Source organism: Gasterosteus aculeatus, chromosome 15 (genome assembly GCF_964276395.1).
Source record: "Gasterosteus aculeatus chromosome 15, fGasAcu3.hap1.1, whole genome shotgun sequence".
Classification (NCBI taxonomy): Eukaryota; Metazoa; Chordata; class Actinopteri; order Perciformes; family Gasterosteidae; genus Gasterosteus; species Gasterosteus aculeatus.
Window position 1 is genome coordinate 12,673,393 of NC_135703.1, and position 19,457 is coordinate 12,692,849.

Sequence of the window (19,457 nt, forward strand, 5' to 3'; positions counted from 1 at the left end):
AGAAGTAGTAATAAATTAGGTTTAATTGTACTCCTCATTATCGATATTGATTTTGTTCCGAACATAAAATATTACCTTATAACATTTACATTTTGGAAATAAATCTGAACACCGTTTGCTGTGCTACCCGGGCAGCATTTTACTTTCCTCAAGTATTGCAAATGAAAATGTGTTGCGTATGAATGTGACACTCTTTTATTTAGACGGTGAACAAAAGGTTGGAAGGCGTCATTCAGGATTGCTCCTGCTCGTCCCTGTCTTCACTGAAAGAGTTTACAGTTATCTGACGCTAAGGTTAATCCGCTAACAAAGGAACCAGACCCATGTCCTGATTATGGTGCAAGATGTCATTAGGTCACAAAAGTCAGCAAAAACTGATATGATGTATTCCTCCTGAATGGCAAAACACACATAGTTCCAGGTAATAACAATTGTAGGAAACTAAGAAGGGTTACATCCGCGAGGACAAGGTGCCTCTACCTTGTGATTTATGCTGGACTGAACCTCTCGAGCCGACTCGCCACGACTGTTGGAGAGCTGAGTGAGTCGTAGCTGCGTCAAGCGGTGCTTCCTCTGGCCCCGGGAGGTGGTGGTGGTGGTGGGGGGGGTCACGTCTGAGGAGGTGGAAGAGGTCACTGGGCAGGAAGGCAACCGACCGAAGACTGGGGCAATATCCCAGCTGGATGTCTCTGATATATTGACGCTCGCGGAGCTTTATCTCTGTGTTTCCTGGCTGTTTGTCTTCCCGGTGGCTGGACAATGGCTTGAACGGCTGCAGTGGTCTGTGCTCTCAGGGCCTGCCTGCCGATGGCCGCCGACCTCTGCTGGCTGCCGTCTTCCTGTTCTGCTCTGTACGTGTGTGTGCGCCCGAGTGTTTATGTGTCTCCTCATCTCCTTCAGGATGGATCTGTGGGGAACCTCGATGATCTGGTTCAGGAGTATTCTCAGTACTACGGAACCTCGCTCAGCGACGTGTGTGACAGGATGGAGGAGCTACGGAAACGCAAAGTAGTGCAGGACGCAGAGATGGTAAACGATTGTGTTAAACTTTTCTTGAAATGTGTGACATTACATCATTGCGGTGTAGTCGTCTGGGGTTTTTTTGCTATGCGATTCTTATATGTCTCCACACCGTCTGTCTTGCACGGGCCGGGGACACAGAAGTGGCCGATTTCAGTCAAAAGAATATTGTTTCTATTTCTGTGTTATGATGACACTGTAATTCACTCTCCCGTTTCCGCTGCCTGTGTGTTTCAGGGAACCGTTGACTCAGTGGCCACGTCGTTGCAGCTCCGCTCTCAGATCCAGGTGAGCGTCCAGCTCTGTGTGTGTGTGTGTGTGTGTGTCTGACCACTTCCTCCTGTGTGCGTCAGCACGGTTACCAGAGACAATGGAATTGCCTTTTCATTATTATCCTGAGCAATAAAGACACTTGCTGGGGGGGACTGCTGGGGATGCAGAGAGCTTACTACCAAATTACAGGGTTCCTCTTTTTTTAAAGTGAGAAGGAAAATGCCATGATATGAAATTACTTTTGCATAGAGAAGAAAACGATATATATTGAAACCAGTTGTTATTTTTAAGCACACTACTGCTTTACTATTTAAGTTTATGTATAATGTTTTTTTTTATCTCCGTAAGGAATCCCTCGGGCTCAGCAGTATGACAAACACACCAGAGACTGAAAGAAGGTAATACAGTTCTGTAAAGAAGACTCCAAGACTGTAGCATTGAAATGTTTCAAGGGGTACTTAAAAGCACCAGTCATTGTGTTAACATATTAATTAATTGATTGATATGGCTTTGGCTATTATTTCCTCCAGATGGTGTGTAAGTGTTGTGGCTTTACAGACTAGACTACAATCATTTAATATTAGTCATATAGACAACATAAAATCCTATTCTCTCTGAGGACGGGAACCTTTCATCTGCTTCCTGCAGCATGTCTGAAGCATTCCTGTGTCACTTACACACTTCCTTTGTTCTCTCCATTTGTCATCTGAGGGACTTTAAAGATTAGTCATATTTTACCATGAATAAATGATGATGACTAATGATACAGCAACGTTTTGATTTGCTGAAGCTTGTTGGAAGTGAGCAATTTGTTTATAGTAGGAAGAAGACCTTATTATCAAGTACATAAACACATTTGTTGGAAGGAGATTCACAGCAAAGTATTTAACGCTATGGTCAGTTGGCTTTGTAGATTGTTCTAAAAGCAAATTGTTCTTTGGCCGCTTTCATGCTCCTTTGATGAAAATGAAGTGAATATGAGGTTTTGACAACCCGTAGATACTTCTACACTTTAATTTTGTAATGTTCAAGACTTAATTATTTAAAAATATATTCGTGGAGGACTGAATGCGCTCGAGACACTGACGATGTCTCTACTGAAAAGCAATCCAACAACTGCGCCTTAAGGCCGCATGTTTTCAATGTCAGCAAAATGAAACCGTTGTATAGAATGATTTGTCTTGAAGAAAATAATTTGCATATGATGAAGTAATTTCACTGAGTTGGTCGGGTATTTTTTCATAGCTGTTTTCAGAGAACCTCTTAACACTATCAACAAAAATAGAGTACAGGTTTTGAGCCGCAAATATAAACACCATCCGACCACAGCAACAAGTGCGAATAGTCTCAGAGACAGAGAGACCGTTGGGGGGGGGGAGAGAGAGAGGGGGGGGTAAAAGTGTGCAGAGAATGCAGAGGCCACGTTAGCGCTGCTGCAGCAAAGCCCTGACTGGACATGAAAAGGGCTCCATTGTTCGTGCGATGGCCGACGAGCACTGACCTCTGTTCATCGAGCACGAGCAGCCGGACTTTTTTTTTCTTCCGTCTTGACTGAATTGTTTTTGTCTTGGATCTGACGCAAGTGAAGAGGGTAGAAAGACATGTTGAGGGATATGGTGGGATTGCAAAGAAAATGAAGAAAACTACTTTGACAAACAGGTACTGTTCTCTTCGGGACTTCTACTGCTTGTTTGAACGGTTCAAATTAAGTAAATATTTTTGGGGATTTTCAGGTTTCCTGTGCAGAAATCTAGCTCGGATGATGGATCAGGAGGCAAGTTGCAGTTGTTTTTATCACATTTGTTGTAAATTTAATTCTTCATTGTAAGTGAAGGCAGAGTGATGTATATTAACTGAGGCTTATTTTGATTTGTGGTTGTAAGGAACTTTAATCCAGCATTTTTTTTTCTTTGGTGGTAGTAATGAGAACGTCCAGGGACAATTTAAACAAATATCTCTGTATTATGACCAAATTGTAACCCAGGGAGTTATTATTGTTTCCCTATATGTTTTATGACTGTCCCTTTTTGTGGGGATGCTGTTTATCTTTTTAATCTGAGTTGTTGTGCTGTGCAGGAAAATTGGACGGGAAGAGAAAGAACAGGTCTTTATGGCAGAGTTTTCGAAAGCCACAGAAAGCAGCGCTGCGTCAGATCTCAAAAGGTATGTTCAGTCAATAACACAAAAGAATGATATGACGTCGTGAACATATGCGCTTCATATTGTCATGTGACATTTATGATTAGTTTTCATACGATGCCTGATTAAAGCAGTCCGTTGTGTTTAGTCCCGTCAGCCGACTTCTCTACTTTTACTTGACAGGTGATGACGTTGGTTTTGTGGCCAGCGAGGTCACCATGAGTGATGAAGAGCGCATCCAGCTGATGATGATGGTGAAGGAGAATATGATCTCTATAGAGGAAGCCTTGGCTAGGGTATGATGTCATACATCCAAACTCTCACCACAATTCAGACCGTGTTTTCTTCCTTTTATTAAACTTAAGAGTTTGCTGTGGACAACTAAATGTTGCAGATTAAATACCTCAAAACACCTTTTCCATCTGACCTTTTTAAATTAAATTAAAAAAGAAATGCAGTCTGTCTATCTTTGTGTTTCCTGGTTGTTTGTCTGCATGAAAAAAATTAACTAATCCTTTTGTGTCGGCCAGCTGTTCAAGGTTGAGTAACACATTAGCCATCTAACTAATAAACAGCTCGTCTTTTTCTGCAGCTGAAGGAGTTTGAAGTGCAAAACAGACAGACGTGCAGGTCCGAACCCACAGAATGCGCCGACTCCTCCAGCCTCGCCACCAACGAGTCGCTCAACTGCAGCGTAAGTCTCTAAGCTTCCAGCCTTCGTGGGCATCTTCGTGGCTCTTTGACGTCGAATCACAACTCCGGGCAAAGGCTGCCGAGCTGTTGACGTCGCCTCTCCCTCTGTCCCGGCGATGAACCGGGCCCCTCTAAAGCCCTTCAGCTCAGGGCCCTCTCCCAACTGCAGGCGACTGGGCAAACTTCTATTCATCACTGTCAAAGCACTAACCCCCTATTGTAGTGCAGTGGGCGGCTGGATTGAGCACAGGGCCCGGTTATGCAGGCCGCAGCTCTTTTATGCACGGGTGAGGTGATTAGGGGCTCAGGTTCCGGGCACATTTTTCCGATTGGTCAGGATGGCCTGACTATTTCCCTTTGCTGTGGGTGTTTGTTCTTTCTTTCTTTTCTCTTTCTCTTTCTATGTCGTCTCCTACCCCTCCCCTGTCGTTTCTTTGTTAATTGTAGACCTTGTCTACTTGCATTGACTTGTCGCGGTGTATTTAAAATCTGCTTTCATTTAGTCTTTAGTCTTTTGCCGTCTATTCTGGGAGGTACATACCGCTTGTGTTTTGGGCTGTGGACTTGAAACCTCAACATCTGTGACCCAAGTGCTCAAACAAACCACCAACCGTTTCACTGAGCATCATTTCATTTGAAGGTTAAGGTGATTTATAAGCTAGCCTTTTGGTTTCTCACGGATAGGAAGCCTTTTCTAGTGCATCGTGATGCAGAGCACATGGGACACCGGTTTAGATGAGTTTCACTGTGTCCACACTGTGGTTTCTAATGACATGTTTATTTTAAGCTACAAGTCGCTTGTACAGAATCCTCAGCGGGTAGCATCTGCATGCACACAGCTTATTTTGTTTATTATATAAATTAAGTTATTTATTATTTGAATATGTCTTGTAATGCGAGAGCTCATGTACTGCAGTATAAAGGCAGTAAAAGTGTAAAAATATCCAAAATAATTGGCCTTTCGGTTGGTGACAGTCCGCTACGTACAGACCCGGTGTGTTATTTTAACGTAACTGCCGTTTTCTGTGATTAAGATTCTTTCTGCTCTCTCCTGTCAGCCTTGTGACCTGTCAGACAACGAACAAGAGGAGTCTGTGACCTTCAGGAGACTCCATAAACTGGTCAACTCAACCCGAAAGGTGAAGAAGAAGCTGATCCGAATCGATGAGTCCAAGAAGCCTGGAGCAGAGGGTACAAAAAACATCAGATTTCATCTCTTTAAGCCCATGTCTTCTAAAAAAAAAACTAATGTTTAAATGAGTGCAGCCTGGATGTTAGAACTATCAGGTGTTCACAGTAAAAACACACTGTTTAGAAAGATGAACACCACAGTGCTGAATGTGACGCAGAGTCTAGAGAAAATTCAGTAATTGTCAGTCAGTAAGTCAGTAATTGTGCGTGACCTAATTACTGTTTGTTTAGGAATTTGCGATTAGAATAACAGTATTTACGGTCTTTAGTGTCTTTAGTGTCTTTTTTTCCATTGTTTTTCTAGCACATTTGGAAATTGGCTTGCTGGTAAAGCATCTGAAAAAGCTTGTAGCCTACGGTCTATGCACAACATTACAGTGTTCAAGTAGGATTTGTCAGCATTTGCATCTATTCAATCATCTCTGTATCACAGTCATAAAATAGAAGAATTTTACAGAAAGATCAATAAATCAAATTTAAAAAAAGCGGATTGAATATTAGTTTCACTGGACTAATCTGTAGTTCGGGTAATCTGTAGTAACTGGAACCTGATATTTAATACAATTTGAAGTTCGATCTTAAACTGCAAGAAATGCTTATCTTTGCATTTCACATTAATATGTTGACATTCTATTACATTGTTACCCTCCTTCATCCTCCACCTTCTACTCTCCAGATATGATGGATGGCCTTGCTTTTGGAGACGCCAGCACCTCGCTGTACTCTGATGTGCAGAAGAAGCTCACTGTTTGCCCCGTGGACTCCCTGGCGTCCTCTCTGCGGGACCAGCTCACCTACGACAGGGACAGATTGACCACCTCCCCCTCCTCCAGCTGCCTGGACACCTGCAGCAGCCACAAGATGTCCCAGGCCTTTAAAAAGCCAAGTGGAAGCCCTGTTCATAAGGAGACTCGTGGAGAAGTGGACGTGGGGGAGGCAGGGGAAGGCCCTGGCTCTTCCTTTTCTGAAATGGAGGGTTGTGATAATGAGGAACCTAAAATCGCTCGCTCTGTGACCGAAGGAGAGCTCCGTCACCGGATCCTCAGCCCACTCAGTCAACACGGGGTGAGTAGTGAGTACATAGCAGCCTTTATTGAGTGTTATTCTGTGGTGACCTGACCTGCTGTAGGAACTCATCTGCCACACGTAATAAAAATTCAAACTGGAGCAAAAGTGAAGGACAGAACTGGCAGCTGCATCAGATGGACGGATGCGTGCTCTGAAAAACTGCACTTCCAGCTCTACTCAAGAGTATCCTGGTTTTGTTTTTGATTTGATACAGAGAGCTTGTAGCTTCGGAGGTTTTGACCTGACCAACCGCTCACTGCATGCGGTCATCTCCAACAATGACGACGTTGTACGTAACGCTCTTTCTTACGGAATTTTTGTGCACTTGGATCAAAATAAATAGTTTTTTTTATTTCCTTATTTTCTGCTTTTCGTGTATGTATGTCAGAATAAAGATGGAGATGGGGTTAGGGATCCCATTAAGTCTCCAACAGCATCCCGTATTTCCCTCGGCAAAAAAGTCAAGTCAGTGAGAGAATCCATGCGAAAACACATATCAAAGCGATACCACTGTTCTCTCTCTGAGCAGGTACGTACTCTACAGCAGCACCTGTCAGCGCTACTGGCTCATGTTGTGAACCCTAAGTATTTATTTAACTTTCTCTCTGTGTGCTAGTCGAGCCCGCAGCGCATATGCAGCTGCCCTCACTCGCCTCAGACGGACTCCGACTCTTTGGAGAAACACAAGCTGAAGCCGGGAGGGTCTGTGGAGAGCCTGAGGAGTTCCCTCAGCGGCCAAAGTTCCATGAGTGAGTCGGCGTGTTTATAGTGTGCATGAGCCGGATCTGGGTGTGCTGCAAATCATTCTCTCTGTTTGTTTAAGGTTGACCTTGCAACACCAGACGTGTGGTGTTTATCAGAAGTGTTTCACGGTCATCCTTTGCTATTGGAATGGTCTTAACCAAGACATTACGAATCTATTTTAAATACTGATAGACCCATGCGGTCATTGCTGTGCTTTGTGTAGGCGGTCAGACTGTGGGCACCACCGACTCCTCCAACAGCAACCGAGAGAGTGTAAAGTCTGAGGACGGGGAAGAGGATGAGCTGCCGTACCGCGGACCCTTCTGTGGACGCGCTCGAGTTCATACGGACTTCACCCCCAGTCCCTACGACACAGATTCGCTCAAACTTAAGGTACGCTCCGATTTTCACTTAGACTGGAAGTTACGCATCACGTAGAGATGACTTCCTATGAGGAGCTGACGCTCCGCCGGTCTCGTCTTGCAGAGTGGCGACGTCATCGATGTCATTAGTAAGCCTCCCATGGGTACGTGGATGGGAATGCTCAACGGGAAGGTCGGCACCTTCAAGTTCATTTATGTGGATGTGGTGAGTGAAGAGGAGGCGAAGCCCAAAAAGACACGCAGGAGGAGGAAGGCCCGGCAACCCAAACCCACGTCTGTAGAGGAGCTCCTTGATCGCATCAACCTCAAAGTAATAATCTCACTAATTGGTGTATTCAGAACAAATCCAGATGTTTTTTATATACAGAATACATTGTCATCGTTAAATAAATTAGTTCTAGCTGTGTTTTAAAGAAATCCGTTTCTCTTGCTGAGAATGGGATGAGGAGATTGGCACCTCCCCCATGTCTCCATGCTATATACAAACCTGAAACCGAGAGCTATCTTAGCCTTCAGTAGCATGAGGCCTGGAGGCGAGGCGATAAAGATGGCCTTGCTCTGCAAGTGTCTCTTGGCCAGGCGCCACGCTTATCATCTGCTGACTGTTTAACACGCAGAAACATTTACAGAACTCTAAATATATCAAGATGTGAAAACACAATATATGTGCTTTTTTAACAGTTCTAAATGGGGAATGGTCAAGTAAATGCATTCTAGATTTCTTTTCATTTAACAGTTTACCCGTTATCTTGCCTCCCCACAGGAGCATCTTCCCACGTTCCTATTTAACGGCTATGAGGATCTGGACACATTCAAGTTGTTGGAGGAGGAGGACCTGGATGAGCTGAACATCAGAGACGCCCAACACAGAGCTGTGCTGCTCACCGCAGTGGAGCTGCTGCAAGAATATGATGGCGGGTCAGGTAACCAACAGCGTGCTCTATCTCCCCTAAGACGTCAGAGCGCACATGCATATAATCAAAAGGTTTCATTCCTCTTCATGACAAAATAAGAATCACTTGAAAGTAACAGGATGGATTACAGAAAACCCTTCATATAGAAAAGTTAGCCTCATGCAGCTCAACATAAATTGCTATACAAACTGCAGAGGCCAAGATTTTAATACGTCTGTCCCCGCTACCCTTCAAAAGCAACACCGGCTGCTCCCTGGAGGTCACGATAAGTGACGTGAGCCCCCTGTCGTTGTTGCTGTGCATTGCAGGAAGCAGCGACCCGGAGCGAGGCAGCCCGTCTGGAGGCTCTCAGGAGAAGCTGCTCCTGGACAGGCGTGGCCTCGCGGGAAACTCGCCGCGGGACTCGGGCTGCTACGAGAGCAACGAGCACCTGGATAACGGTAATGAGAGCCCGAGTCGCCTGTGAACACTCGCTGCCACCTCCTCTTCTGGCTCATCCTTCGCTAGGAAGACTCGCGCCGTCTTCGGTCCTCGTTGAAGCTCCAGCAGCCAAAGCCGCCAAATCCCCCTTTCCCGCTCTTCTGGAGAGACTGTGCTGTCGTCGCTTCTGGTGCCCTGTTTTTGTTTAGTTTTTCAAGCATCTTCTTCTTCAAGTCACTCTCTTCTGTTCCTGCATCATTGACTGCCAACTGTTTTGCAATGTTGTCTGTTCAGGGCTTTGAGAGCTCACAAAGCTTTCCTTTCTGTACGAGCATAATATTCTCACTACAATAACCAAACGGGGATTCAACACGGTTCTGTGTTCTAATGGGACCACAAGGTTCACTGAAAGTGATCATTCTGAGCAGGACCTGAAGACCGTTTTCACACCTTTTTTGAGCAAAATATATCTACTTCACAAACCGATGTGAAGTTGTGTGGTGGTTTTTGTATTTGCTGAGAACGGTGAGTCGTGTGATTTTTATTTTTTTCTCATAGTGCTAAAAAAAACCATTAACAGTAAATGCAGTACATATTCACTGTGAATGCCTGCTTTATTCTGAGGTTCATCAGTCGTACTGTGGTGATTTGGTTTGGCTGAAGTAGTCAAAATGAGAACAGTTGTGCTTCTGTAAATGAGGGTTCTTGTGAATGTCCAACGGTCACGTGGTTGGAATCCGTCAGATCAGCCACACTTGTACAGTGTATTTTCTCTCAAGATTTTACTGTTTGTGTGTATATTTTTTTTTAGCCCAGTAAGATATAATGTGGAAAAATATTTCATCATGTGCCTGAAAACTGCGTAATGCAGAAGTCAAAATATTTACTTAATAGTATAATTATACTTGTTAAACTATGGCATTTTGTATCATAGTAAACACATTAAAATGTTAACAGCCTTTTTAAATTGGTTTAACACCGTTTAAGGTCAAAGTTAAACTCTTTCTAACACGTCTGACAGATCTGAGGTCTCCGCGTGTTCTGAAGTGTGCTTCTGTCGGGTTGAGCGTGAGGAATAAATTGCTCCATGCTTCACCAGGCTGCTTGCTTCTTTTCTTCCCTCTGCCATTCATTCAGCTATTTCCTCATTAAATCAATTCCATATCGCTACTGACCGGCCACTGCATGAACTGCACACACTTGAACTTGGTCATTTCAGGAAGGGACAAAAGGACGTCTTCGTCGATGAGCACGTCGTCCTCCGGTATTGAGTCAAGCCACCTCCCCTCCGCAGAGCCACCACCCACAACTCCGTCAGATAGGTCCAATCATCATGTGACGACACCTCCCCTACCAAACCCCCACCCAGAGCCCGGACCACCAGAGACCCCCACCTTGTTCATCCACACGAACCTCATTTCGTCACACGGGCTCAGTGGGAGTTCTTCCGTTTCCGCTAGTTCTGAAGCCCGGCGTCTGAAGATGAACCGAAAGAAGACGGCGACCAAACCCTCAGTGAATCCGGGTTCCCTGAAAGCATAAAGGCCCCGGTTCTGTAACCGCGATCTGACAACCCGGCCGCTTACATCAGTGAACGGTTTCTTCTGAACTGCTGTTTTAATAGCAGACACTTGAACAAAGTTTTTTTCAGAACATTTTAAAGGAGCAGTGTGCTCATCCCAAGAATTTTTTTAAAAATTATTTTCAGGTGCAAATACTCAAACAAGTAAATAAGATTATATTCCATTTGTGTGTATAGATTCCCTCAAAAACAACTTGTCCTTTAAGATTAACCCTATTTTTCCATTTACTGTAATAATCTGTGAAAATGCAACCATGGATTTGTAGTCTGTGTACCTTCATGTGAGCTCATAATGCAGAGAACTGTAGCAGAAAGCTAAATACAATATTGTGTTGTCACTTTTTCACAGCTTGTCGTGGATCCAACATTTGCTTTTTCTTTATAAATCATTTTCTCTTCACAAACAATGCACCTAAAGTTTAGGCTATGTAGTTGTGTTCGTATTGCTAAACCTTAGCCTGGTTACCGTGTGGACGACGTGGAATACTCGTCTCGATGTCGGATGTTCCTCATGCAGCTGAATCCCGTGTGTAGAAGAGTCCAGCCGTCACATAGAAATAATCCCACAGGAGAGTTAACAGCCATTTATGGTGCATCAAACAAAGCCTTTATTAATAAGTTATTAACTGCCAGATTTACTGTCTCACATTCTTTTACATTTATTTATATGGCAAATGTGTTGCCATCCATTTCAACTCTTAAATGCGAGTTTGATGGCAACTCATGAAGCCCTGGCAGATCTCAGATATCACAGCGGACAGCACCAACCGCACCATCAGCAGCTGTATCCCAGTCAGCAAGCATTCGTCTCAGATGTTAAGAGCAGCTGTTTACATCACATCAGTAAATTACGTACAGTATTTCCCTTTTCATTCATTGTATAAGTTCTAACAAGACTAAAATACTGTTCTTCTCTCACATCAGTAAATGCTGGTATATGTCAATAACGTCCAGTAGATCTTTCCAAAGCTGAGAGGAAACTGTAAAATGTAAAAAGCAGTACAAACTAGTCTTAATACAATCTTTCACCATAATGTATTATCTCACATGCATTCATCTCATAAAATTCTCAGAATTTAGGTTTTCATGTAAAGATCCGTGTCGTTGGCGTGTAACTGAGCGGCAGGGCTGCTTCACAGTTTGGCCCGTTGTGGCATTTCGTGAAGACACATCCTTACCAGCCCCAGTGCGTCCAGGGCGGTGCCCCAGGCCAGGGTGACCCCCCAGCCTCCGTGGCCGTAGTTGTGGACCACCGGGACCCTGCGGCCCCGCAGCTGCGCCACCTCCCTCTCCACCCTGGGGTTCCTCCTGCCCGGCCTCAGCCCCACCCACTCGCTGAGAACACGGGCCCTGCTGACGGACGGCTCCAGCGCGCCGCAGCGCTCCACGATGCTCTTCGCCTCGCCCTCGTCCACGTGCAGCCGCCAGTCGCCCTCCTGCCTCGTGCCCCCGATGGTGACGGAGTGTATGCCGGGGTAGATGTAGGTCTTTCCGTCTCCATCTCTGATGAAGTGCTTCAGCCAGGGGGCCTCCACCTTGAGGACCTGACCTCTGACGGGGTGCACCTCGTCGTCGCCCGCCAGCTGTTTGGAGCCCAGACCGGAGCAGTTGACAATGACATCATAGGCGTTGCTTAATTCCTGGAGACTGTTGACCTTCCTCTGTTCCACTTGACCTCCAGCTTTTATGAACCTTCACAAAATGATCTCGTTGCAAAGCGTCTTTTGAACTACTCCAGTGGAATCAAACACACACATTCAACAGCAATTATCTGTAGATTATTTGGATTCGTTGGAATTTTTCAAACTTTTAGCAGCAACAATAATAATGACCTACGTCCTTTTGACCTGACCGTGTATGTTTGACATAGAAGACCAACCTCTGATGGAGCCACGGCAGGTAGCTGGAGCATTCACATTTAATGGTTGTGAACGCCTGGCCGAACTTGTGATCTGGGAACCTTTTCAGTTCAGCATCAGTCATGGACCGAAAGCCGATCACAAGCTCTGACCAGAAGGGTTTCTTATAGGCTGGAACGTCCTTGAAAATTTGCCAGCTGGAAAAGAATTCAAACCAAAGACCAGATGCAAAAAAAATGATCTATTTAAAAGTGCGTAATCATCACTTTTTTTTATAGCAGGTAGAACAATCGTTACCCAGAGCTCAGCATTACTCCGGCTTCCGGGGAGTTTCGGGATTGCGCAATATCCAACAGGTGATCGAAGCTGTTCTTGAACCAGCGTCTTTGCCTTTCCAAGGGAATATCTGTTGTAAAAATGGAGTAAAATCTAAATTTTCCCACAAGCAAAACTGTTCTAAGTATGTATGTGTAAAAAGTGGAGGTAGGTTATGAATTTACATTACAAACTATTATCATCCTGGTAAATTTGTACCAACTGAGGAACACTGTAAAATATGACATAGTTAAAAGGGAGATTGTTGCACACCTGGAAACTCTGCTGCAAACAGGATCCCAGCTGCACCGTCACTGGTGGTGTCCGGACTGAACTTCTCAGCCAGCAGAGACACGGAGCAGAAAGGAAGAGCCTCCGCGATGCAGACGGCCGTGGAGAAGCCAACCACACCTGCTCCAACCACGACAACCCGGACACCTTTCATGCTGGACAGGCCTCGAACTGGAGCAACACGGCAGGTGGAGAATCGTGTCACACTGGGCCTGTTTGCTGTAGACCTTTGTAATGGGAAGGTTAACCACATCTACTAACATCAACCTTAATAACTAACTGCACAGTCCAAGGATCATTCATTGTAATGCGTTACATAAGAGACTTCATAAGAGAAGTTCCAGCAGTTTCTATTCTCCTGTTAAATTGGGATGTTTGTGTTCAACAATAATCCACAAGCATTAAAGACACCATTGGCTGATTTCAATTATTTTCTCTTCCCCACTGTAAACATTATTCAGATAAATATATACGGATACAATGCATGAGTAGAAGTTTCGATCATACGATAGGAAAATGGCAAATTACAAGAACAATCAAACATATGTACATGATACATATATGTGTAAATAAACATTTATGTTAAAGCTTGTTTTTTCATTATCTGTTGAACAGTTTGTACCAATGCAAATACGTATGTGATGTAGTGATCATTCATTATGCGTAATCTGCACTAATAACTAGCTGTCAAATAGATATAGTGGAGTGAAAAGTACCAACTTCTTCCACCTGACTCATCGGACCTATGACGCAATGATGGGTCATCAAGTGTATTATTACTAACATAATGATGAACACTCCGCATTAGCCGTACTTTCAAGACACACCAAGAATGATCACTTCCCCACTTTAGGATGCATGCATCACTGCAATGCATACCAAATTAGATGCATCCAACTTCGTATGTATCGTATTTTATCTGCACCCTAAAACAATTTGGGAGAATTTTCGTGCACTGGAAAAAAACACGTGCCCATGTAAATTCCACCTGACGTACATGGTTACCAGTTATTACTTGTAACGGTGATCAGGATCTCGAGCTCGCAATGCACAATTGTCAGTACACGGTTGTTTCTTGCGTCTTTAAAAGTCCTCAGCGACGCCAACGATTATTTACACACAAGTGCACTGAATAAAAATAGCCCGCTTGTCCAGATGATTTCTCACTAGCTACTACTACTAGCCGCGTGCTTACTGTACGTGTACAAACATCCCGAAGTAAACGGTCGTTAAATGCATCTTTAAAACCTATAAAACACGTTCCGCTATTCGGTTTACTTTATATAAAAAGGAGCTCGTTTGATCTCCGGTGTAAATCAGCGGTCGGCAAGTCTCGTCGGAATCGTACTTCTCGCGATAAGTCAGTCGCGTTTGGCCTCTCCAGCCGAATCAGAAGGTAAGGTCCTAAAAGCTCACTGCTGTGTTGCGTTACGCCGTGTTTTGTGCGCTTACGCTTCTTGTTTCCTGTCACAAACAGAAGCGTCCTCCGTGTAAGACATTATTTGAGGCGCACTCTTTGTTATTCCTGCTAGCTTCGGCCTGTTTGTGTTCAAACATTGTTTTAAACAATGCTAGTTAACGTTAGCTGGCTAGCTAACCCGAACCATCACTGCAGGATTCATGTGCAGCTCTGAAACACTCGCTTTGAATGAAGGTAACATCAGTTCATGATACCCGAGTGTTGCTGCTATGCACCAAGTATGAAAGGTGTGACGTTAGTCGGGTGACTGTGATATTTGTTGTTTGCAGGCGTAATCGATCAGCCGTTCATTACTTTGGTAATCAATTAATCGTTTTATGTCATTTATGAAGAAGAAAGCAGCTTTTAGCAACATCGGGTTTTCTTTTCTAACTTACACCAATAATGTATCTTTTGAACATTAATGATTTCAGACTAGTGTTTTCGTTAACAATTAATCTGGTGATTATATTTTATATTTTGAAAGATTCAGTTTCCTGTTTTTGGTATTTTACCAAAAGTAAAACAAAATATATTCACTCTGTCTGCTTTAGTGTTTTTAGTATTATTGCAATCTTTCATATGAATGAATTCAAATGATTATCAGATTTGTGGATCATTAGTTTTTTGCCAGACTAAACTAAAGCATTAATCATTAGTTCCAGCCCTAAAACATGATTTGACTTTGACTTGATGTTTCCACAACTTTCCTTCTTAAATAGTATTGATTAGGCAGTAACACATTTTCACTTATTGAGAAAACTAGTGTATTGAGTTTCCGTCTCTCGTCATAAGCACTTTAAACCTGATTCAATAGAAAGTTCCCTCTTTCCTTTCCTGCAGGAAGAAAAGTGATTGTTTGGACGAGAACATGTCCCATAAAGCGACAGACCCGACCGCCCCACCTGTGGTCCTCCATTCAGACTCCCATAAGCAGAGCATCCTGAGCAAATTGGACCGGCTCAGGAAAAGGGACCTTCTGTGCGACGTCACCCTGGTGGTGGAAGACGTGCAGCACAAGGCGCACAGAGCGCTGCTGGCAGCGAGCAGCGAGTACTTTTCCCTCCTGTTCACGGCAGAAGATCAGAACGGTCGGTCGACCTACCAGCTGGACGGCATGACGGCGGCGATGTTTGCAGCGGTGCTGGATTTCATCTACACCGCCCAGGTGTCCGTGGAGGAGAGCGCCGCGCAGCAGCTTCTGGCCGCGGCTCGTCTCGTGGGGGTCAACGACCTGGTCGAGGTGCTCGCGAGCACGAGTGAGGAGGCGAAGGCCGACGCCGCCGTGGTTCCAGATCTGTCCGGCTGCAGAAGAGGCCGACCAAAGAAAACGTTGGAGCGCGAGCGTGTGACATGTGAGGAAACAATGGTTGCAAACGTGGACCTTGATGTGGTTAAAGAGTCGAACACTAAAAATGAGGCAGACTGCAGCTCGGGAGCCAATCAGAGCCGCAAGAGCAAACGCAAAATCCGGCCACCGGTGAAGTACAAGAGCTACAAGGTGGGCGGCGACACGGCGAGGGTGGAAGATCCCGGGAAGAGGGGCAGGAAAAGGAAATACCCCAACACGGAGCCCCGATGCCACGACTGTGGCAAAGTGTTCAAAAACCACCTCTTTTTAAAGATTCACCAGAGGACTCATACAGGTAATCCGCCTCGGCTCCGAATGGCCGTCCTCAGGAACAGTGTTCAGATGAAATGTGGTTATTTTTATTTATGTTTGTGAAATTATATTAAATTAAAAAAAAATGTAACTTCCCCCTTCTATCGACTGGGGCATTGTAGCAGGTCAGCTGCTGTAGTCTCATGAAAGACGCCCTACACGTTGGATACTTCGCCAGAGGCCAAAGGTCATCAGACAGCTGGTTTGAATCTGAGCTAATTAGGTTTCTGTTTGGATGAAAAAAATTCACAGATTCTAATTTAGCTTCTTCGTATTTACTAAATCACCACAATTTCCCTCTTTACACATGATGGACTACCGACTGCCAACATTTGTGTGCTGTCGATGGTTTAGATCCATGTCTACAGTTTAGTTTGCACGCAGAGATCAAATTACCTTCAGTGTTGCTGCTCTGGATGTGTTTCACCGTGGTTTCCCCAGGAGAGAAGCCCTTTCGGTGTCTGGTTTGTGGAAAGAGTTTTACCCAGAAACACACGCTGCTGGTCCACCAGCGCATGCACACCGGAGAGAAGCCGTTCGTCTGTAGCGTCTGCTCCAAAGCGCTGTCCACCAAACACGCCCTGCAGGAGCACATGAACCTCCACCAAGGTACAGAGAGGTCTTCATTGGCTACTATGCTCTGGATGATCATCCTCTCCCCATCTTTAATGCATCATACAGTGACGTAATAATCCGGTTTTAAGATAGTGGAATCAAATGAATGCTGTATGAAATGGTTTTGTCGTAGTTTATTCCTAGTCAACACCAAACACAAAGGTCCGTCACTGCTTTGTTCCCTGCTGCTCTGCGTTGCATGAATCCCCTCTGCCTTTGTTCTTAGGGGGGAAACCCTTCGGCTGTGATAAATGTGGGAAGACCTTCACTCAGAAGAGGCAACTTAAAAGCCATTACAGAGTTCATACAGGTGAGCATCCCTTCGACAGCAGCACGTTGGTATTAATAGTCCCTCTAAAAGCAGGTTGATGTATTCTTTGTTCTTGTTAAAGGCAAATCTTTGCCAGAATGTGCTCAGTGTCATCACAAGTTCATGGACACGGCTCAGCTGAAAAAGCACCTGAGGACTCACACAGGTAAAGTCCGACAAGCTGCTGAAACCACGCAGTTGTGTGGAAGCAGTCGATGACATCGATGATCTCCTTACAGGTGAGAAGCCTTTCACCTGTGAGATTTGTGGGAAGTGTTTCACAGCCAAGAGCACTCTGCAGACGCACATCAGGATTCACAGGTGAGAAGTATATTTTAAAGCGGGAGCTTCCAGAACAACAAGTTATTGTTTAGCATCTTTAATTGATAGTTGCACACAAACTGTAAGAGAGCAGTATTCAAATTCTTTACATAAAATTACCTGTACCACAGTGTGTTTAAATTCCTACTTTAGTAAAAATATTTGTTTACAACTAAATGATAATAAAAAGTATCCAAAAAATAATAATTTGTTAGCTGCCTGATATTTTAAAGGGAAAATGCCTCTTATGAGAAACTTCCAACTACTTCTGAAAGTGTTTTTTGTTAGAGGCCACAAACCGAGAAGTGAACAGATTTAATCTTTACGATAAGTCATGAATCTAATAGATATAAATGTTTGATCTCCTTTTTCAGAGGCGAGAAGCCCTACGACTGTAACGTCTGCAACAAATCCTTCTCTGACGCCAGCGCGAGGCGGCGGCACGTCGCCTCTCACTCGGGGAAGAAGCCCTTCACCTGCTCGTGCTGCAGCCTCTCCTTCACGCGCCTGGACAACCTGAGGACACACGCCAAGTCGCACAGCAAGGAGAGAGCCGCCGCGGAGGACCAGCGCGGCGTCCTGCAGCTGCAGCAGTACCAGCTGCCCGCCGCCGCCGAGCAGGAGATCCAGCTGGTCGTCACGGGAGACGTGGGCAACATTGACTTTGTGCCGGGTCAGAACCAGGAGATCAGCATCATAGCCGCGGAGGGGGACGCGGTCGACTCGGCCCACCCCGGGCTGACCCTCCTCACCCAGTCGGCACACCAGAACGTGGCTCTGGCCGCTCAGGGAGGCCTGTTGGACCAGAGCCCTCGGATCCAGACTCTGGGTGTGCTGCAGGGCCAGGTGACGCACCAGCCCGAGCAGATGCACGTCATCACCCTGAGCAAGGAGGCCATGGAGCACCTGCAGGCCCACCATGGCGCCCCGCAGCCCCTTCACATGGCGCAGCGACCCGTCCAGCAGCTGCAGGCGGTGCCCCCGGCGGCCCCCCGGGACGCCTCGATGGGGCCGGTGAGCCGGGAGCAGCACGGCCAGGCCATTCACATCAGCAGCCAGGGCGGCCAGCCCATCTCCATCAGCCAGACCACGGAGCAGATCTCCAGCCACCACATCCAGGGACAGACCTTCCAGATCCAGGCGGGCACCGTCTCCTACCTGTACACCACCGGGCTGCCGCAGGAGGGCTGAGAGTGGCCCGATGTCAATACCATCCGTACAAAAATGCATTGTTTTACTGAAAATTTATTGAAATTTTCTTTCAATTTACCAAAGCATTTATTTTTTTTAGTTTATATTTGACGAATACACTGATTTCACTTCTCGTCAGCACAGAGGACTTTTTTTAGAACCTTGACCTGTTTACAAGGTCATACAATAATATGACATGATTCATATTTTACACGAAAACAAATCTATTGATAAGTATTGAATCGCTTTTAGTTCCAGGGATTCTGCCGGGAACTTTACACCTGTGTTCTTCTGGTGTCCTTCTCAAAGACCGAGGATCTTTAAGCTTTGGATTTTCCTGGACGTGACACAAACGCTGCTTGAGAGAAATAGATTAACTGATCCAAAGAAACAGTAAAACCAAATATGAACAGCTTTTGGAAATACTCATCAGAATGTCCGACCGAAAAGGCTCCATCAGGGCTCTCTTACCCTGAGCAGGTTGAATGGTGGCAGATCAGCCAGTGAGGCGTCCTCGTACTCGTCCGTCTGATTCTGACTGACGAGGGAAAGTCGTGCACAAAAATAAAACCTCAAGAAGGGTTTATTCGCTTCTCATTCTTTGAAAGAAAATACAACAGATTCTCCTGTAAACAACTTTGTCTTGTGAATTCTGTTTGCATATTCTCAAGCGATTTCCATTCATTCTAAAATGTTCTTTAAAATATGTCGGAATTGCTGGTTAGACCTAGTTAACATTTAATCCTTGTTTTTATGATAGTCTATTTTCTTGTTTGGCCTCACCTGGTGCAGAGGTGGATGCAGACTCAACTCAAGCAACTGTCCAGCAATACATACAATAAAAAGCACCATTGTTCAAATAAAGATTCCGTTTGTACTACAGCCTTCGCTTTGGTGGAGCCGGTAGCAGATGGAAGCCAACGTCAGCGACCTTCTTATGAGATGGTACTTTACGAATTGTTGTGGCCATAAAAATCAAAAGTTAGAGCGAACTGATGGCAGTGAT

The 19,457-nt window shown here is 45.0% G+C and overlaps 3 protein-coding genes across 12 annotated transcripts in view; 2 read left to right on the forward strand and 1 right to left on the reverse strand.

Annotated features, from left to right (window-relative positions):
• Window positions 1–10,773, forward strand: part of sash1b (SAM and SH3 domain containing 1b) — a 36,440-nt gene extending 25,667 nt beyond the window's left edge. For 3 of the 7 annotated variants that reach the window (XM_040200236.2, XM_040200235.2, XM_040200238.2), the window contains 17 exons: window positions 901–1,029; window positions 1,258–1,308; window positions 1,642–1,691; window positions 3,027–3,067; window positions 3,370–3,456; window positions 3,616–3,728; window positions 4,025–4,126; window positions 5,184–5,316; window positions 5,993–6,381; window positions 6,599–6,673; window positions 6,773–6,913; window positions 7,001–7,133; window positions 7,352–7,521; window positions 7,615–7,821; window positions 8,275–8,434; window positions 8,734–8,865; window positions 10,065–10,773. In XM_040200236.2, coding sequence (XP_040056170.2) covers window positions 901–1,029; window positions 1,258–1,308; window positions 1,642–1,691; window positions 3,027–3,067; window positions 3,370–3,456; window positions 3,616–3,728; window positions 4,025–4,126; window positions 5,184–5,316; window positions 5,993–6,381; window positions 6,599–6,673; window positions 6,773–6,913; window positions 7,001–7,133; window positions 7,352–7,521; window positions 7,615–7,821; window positions 8,275–8,434; window positions 8,734–8,865; window positions 10,065–10,387 — 2,436 coding nt within the window. In that variant the 3' untranslated portion in view covers window positions 10,388–10,773. Of the gene's footprint in view, window positions 1–900; window positions 1,030–1,257; window positions 1,309–1,641; window positions 1,692–2,766; window positions 2,953–3,026; window positions 3,068–3,369; window positions 3,457–3,615; window positions 3,729–4,024; window positions 4,127–5,183; window positions 5,317–5,992; window positions 6,382–6,598; window positions 6,674–6,772; window positions 6,914–7,000; window positions 7,134–7,351; window positions 7,522–7,614; window positions 7,822–8,274; window positions 8,435–8,733; window positions 9,945–10,064 lie in introns of those variants that run through there. The other 4 variants (XM_078089710.1, XM_078089711.1, XM_078089713.1 and 1 more) reach the window with 2 other exon arrangements.
• Window positions 10,774–11,011: 238 nt separating this feature from the next.
• Window positions 11,012–14,031, reverse strand: ddo (D-aspartate oxidase). Of its 3 annotated transcripts, none has more exons than XM_040200278.2 (5): window positions 13,890–14,031; window positions 12,875–13,063; window positions 12,584–12,692; window positions 12,307–12,483; window positions 11,012–12,119 (listed from the first exon to the last, which is right to left on the reverse strand). In XM_040200278.2, the coding sequence occupies exons 2-5, from the start codon at window positions 13,044–13,046 to the stop codon at window positions 11,561–11,563; spliced, it is 1,017 nt and encodes a 338-aa protein (XP_040056212.2). In that variant the 5' UTR covers window positions 13,047–13,063; window positions 13,890–14,031; the 3' UTR covers window positions 11,012–11,560. The 3 variants fall into 3 exon arrangements, with proteins under 3 accessions (XP_040056212.2, XP_077945841.1, XP_040056211.2); XM_078089715.1 differs by having other exon boundaries at window positions 12,875–13,119; window positions 13,890–14,007; XM_040200277.2 differs by lacking the exon at window positions 13,890–14,031 and having other exon boundaries at window positions 12,875–13,732.
• On the forward strand, window positions 13,952–19,315 carry zbtb24 (zinc finger and BTB domain containing 24). Of its 2 annotated transcripts, none has more exons than XM_040200243.2 (7): window positions 13,952–14,288; window positions 15,195–15,997; window positions 16,456–16,623; window positions 16,856–16,939; window positions 17,022–17,105; window positions 17,179–17,260; window positions 17,635–19,315. In XM_040200243.2, the coding sequence occupies exons 2-7, from the start codon at window positions 15,223–15,225 to the stop codon at window positions 18,449–18,451; spliced, it is 2,010 nt and encodes a 669-aa protein (XP_040056177.2). In that variant the 5' UTR covers window positions 13,952–14,288; window positions 15,195–15,222; the 3' UTR covers window positions 18,452–19,315. The 2 variants fall into 2 exon arrangements, with proteins under 2 accessions (XP_040056177.2, XP_040056178.2); XM_040200244.2 differs by having other exon boundaries at window positions 14,201–14,546.
• The last annotated feature ends 142 nt before the right edge of the window (window positions 19,316–19,457 follow it).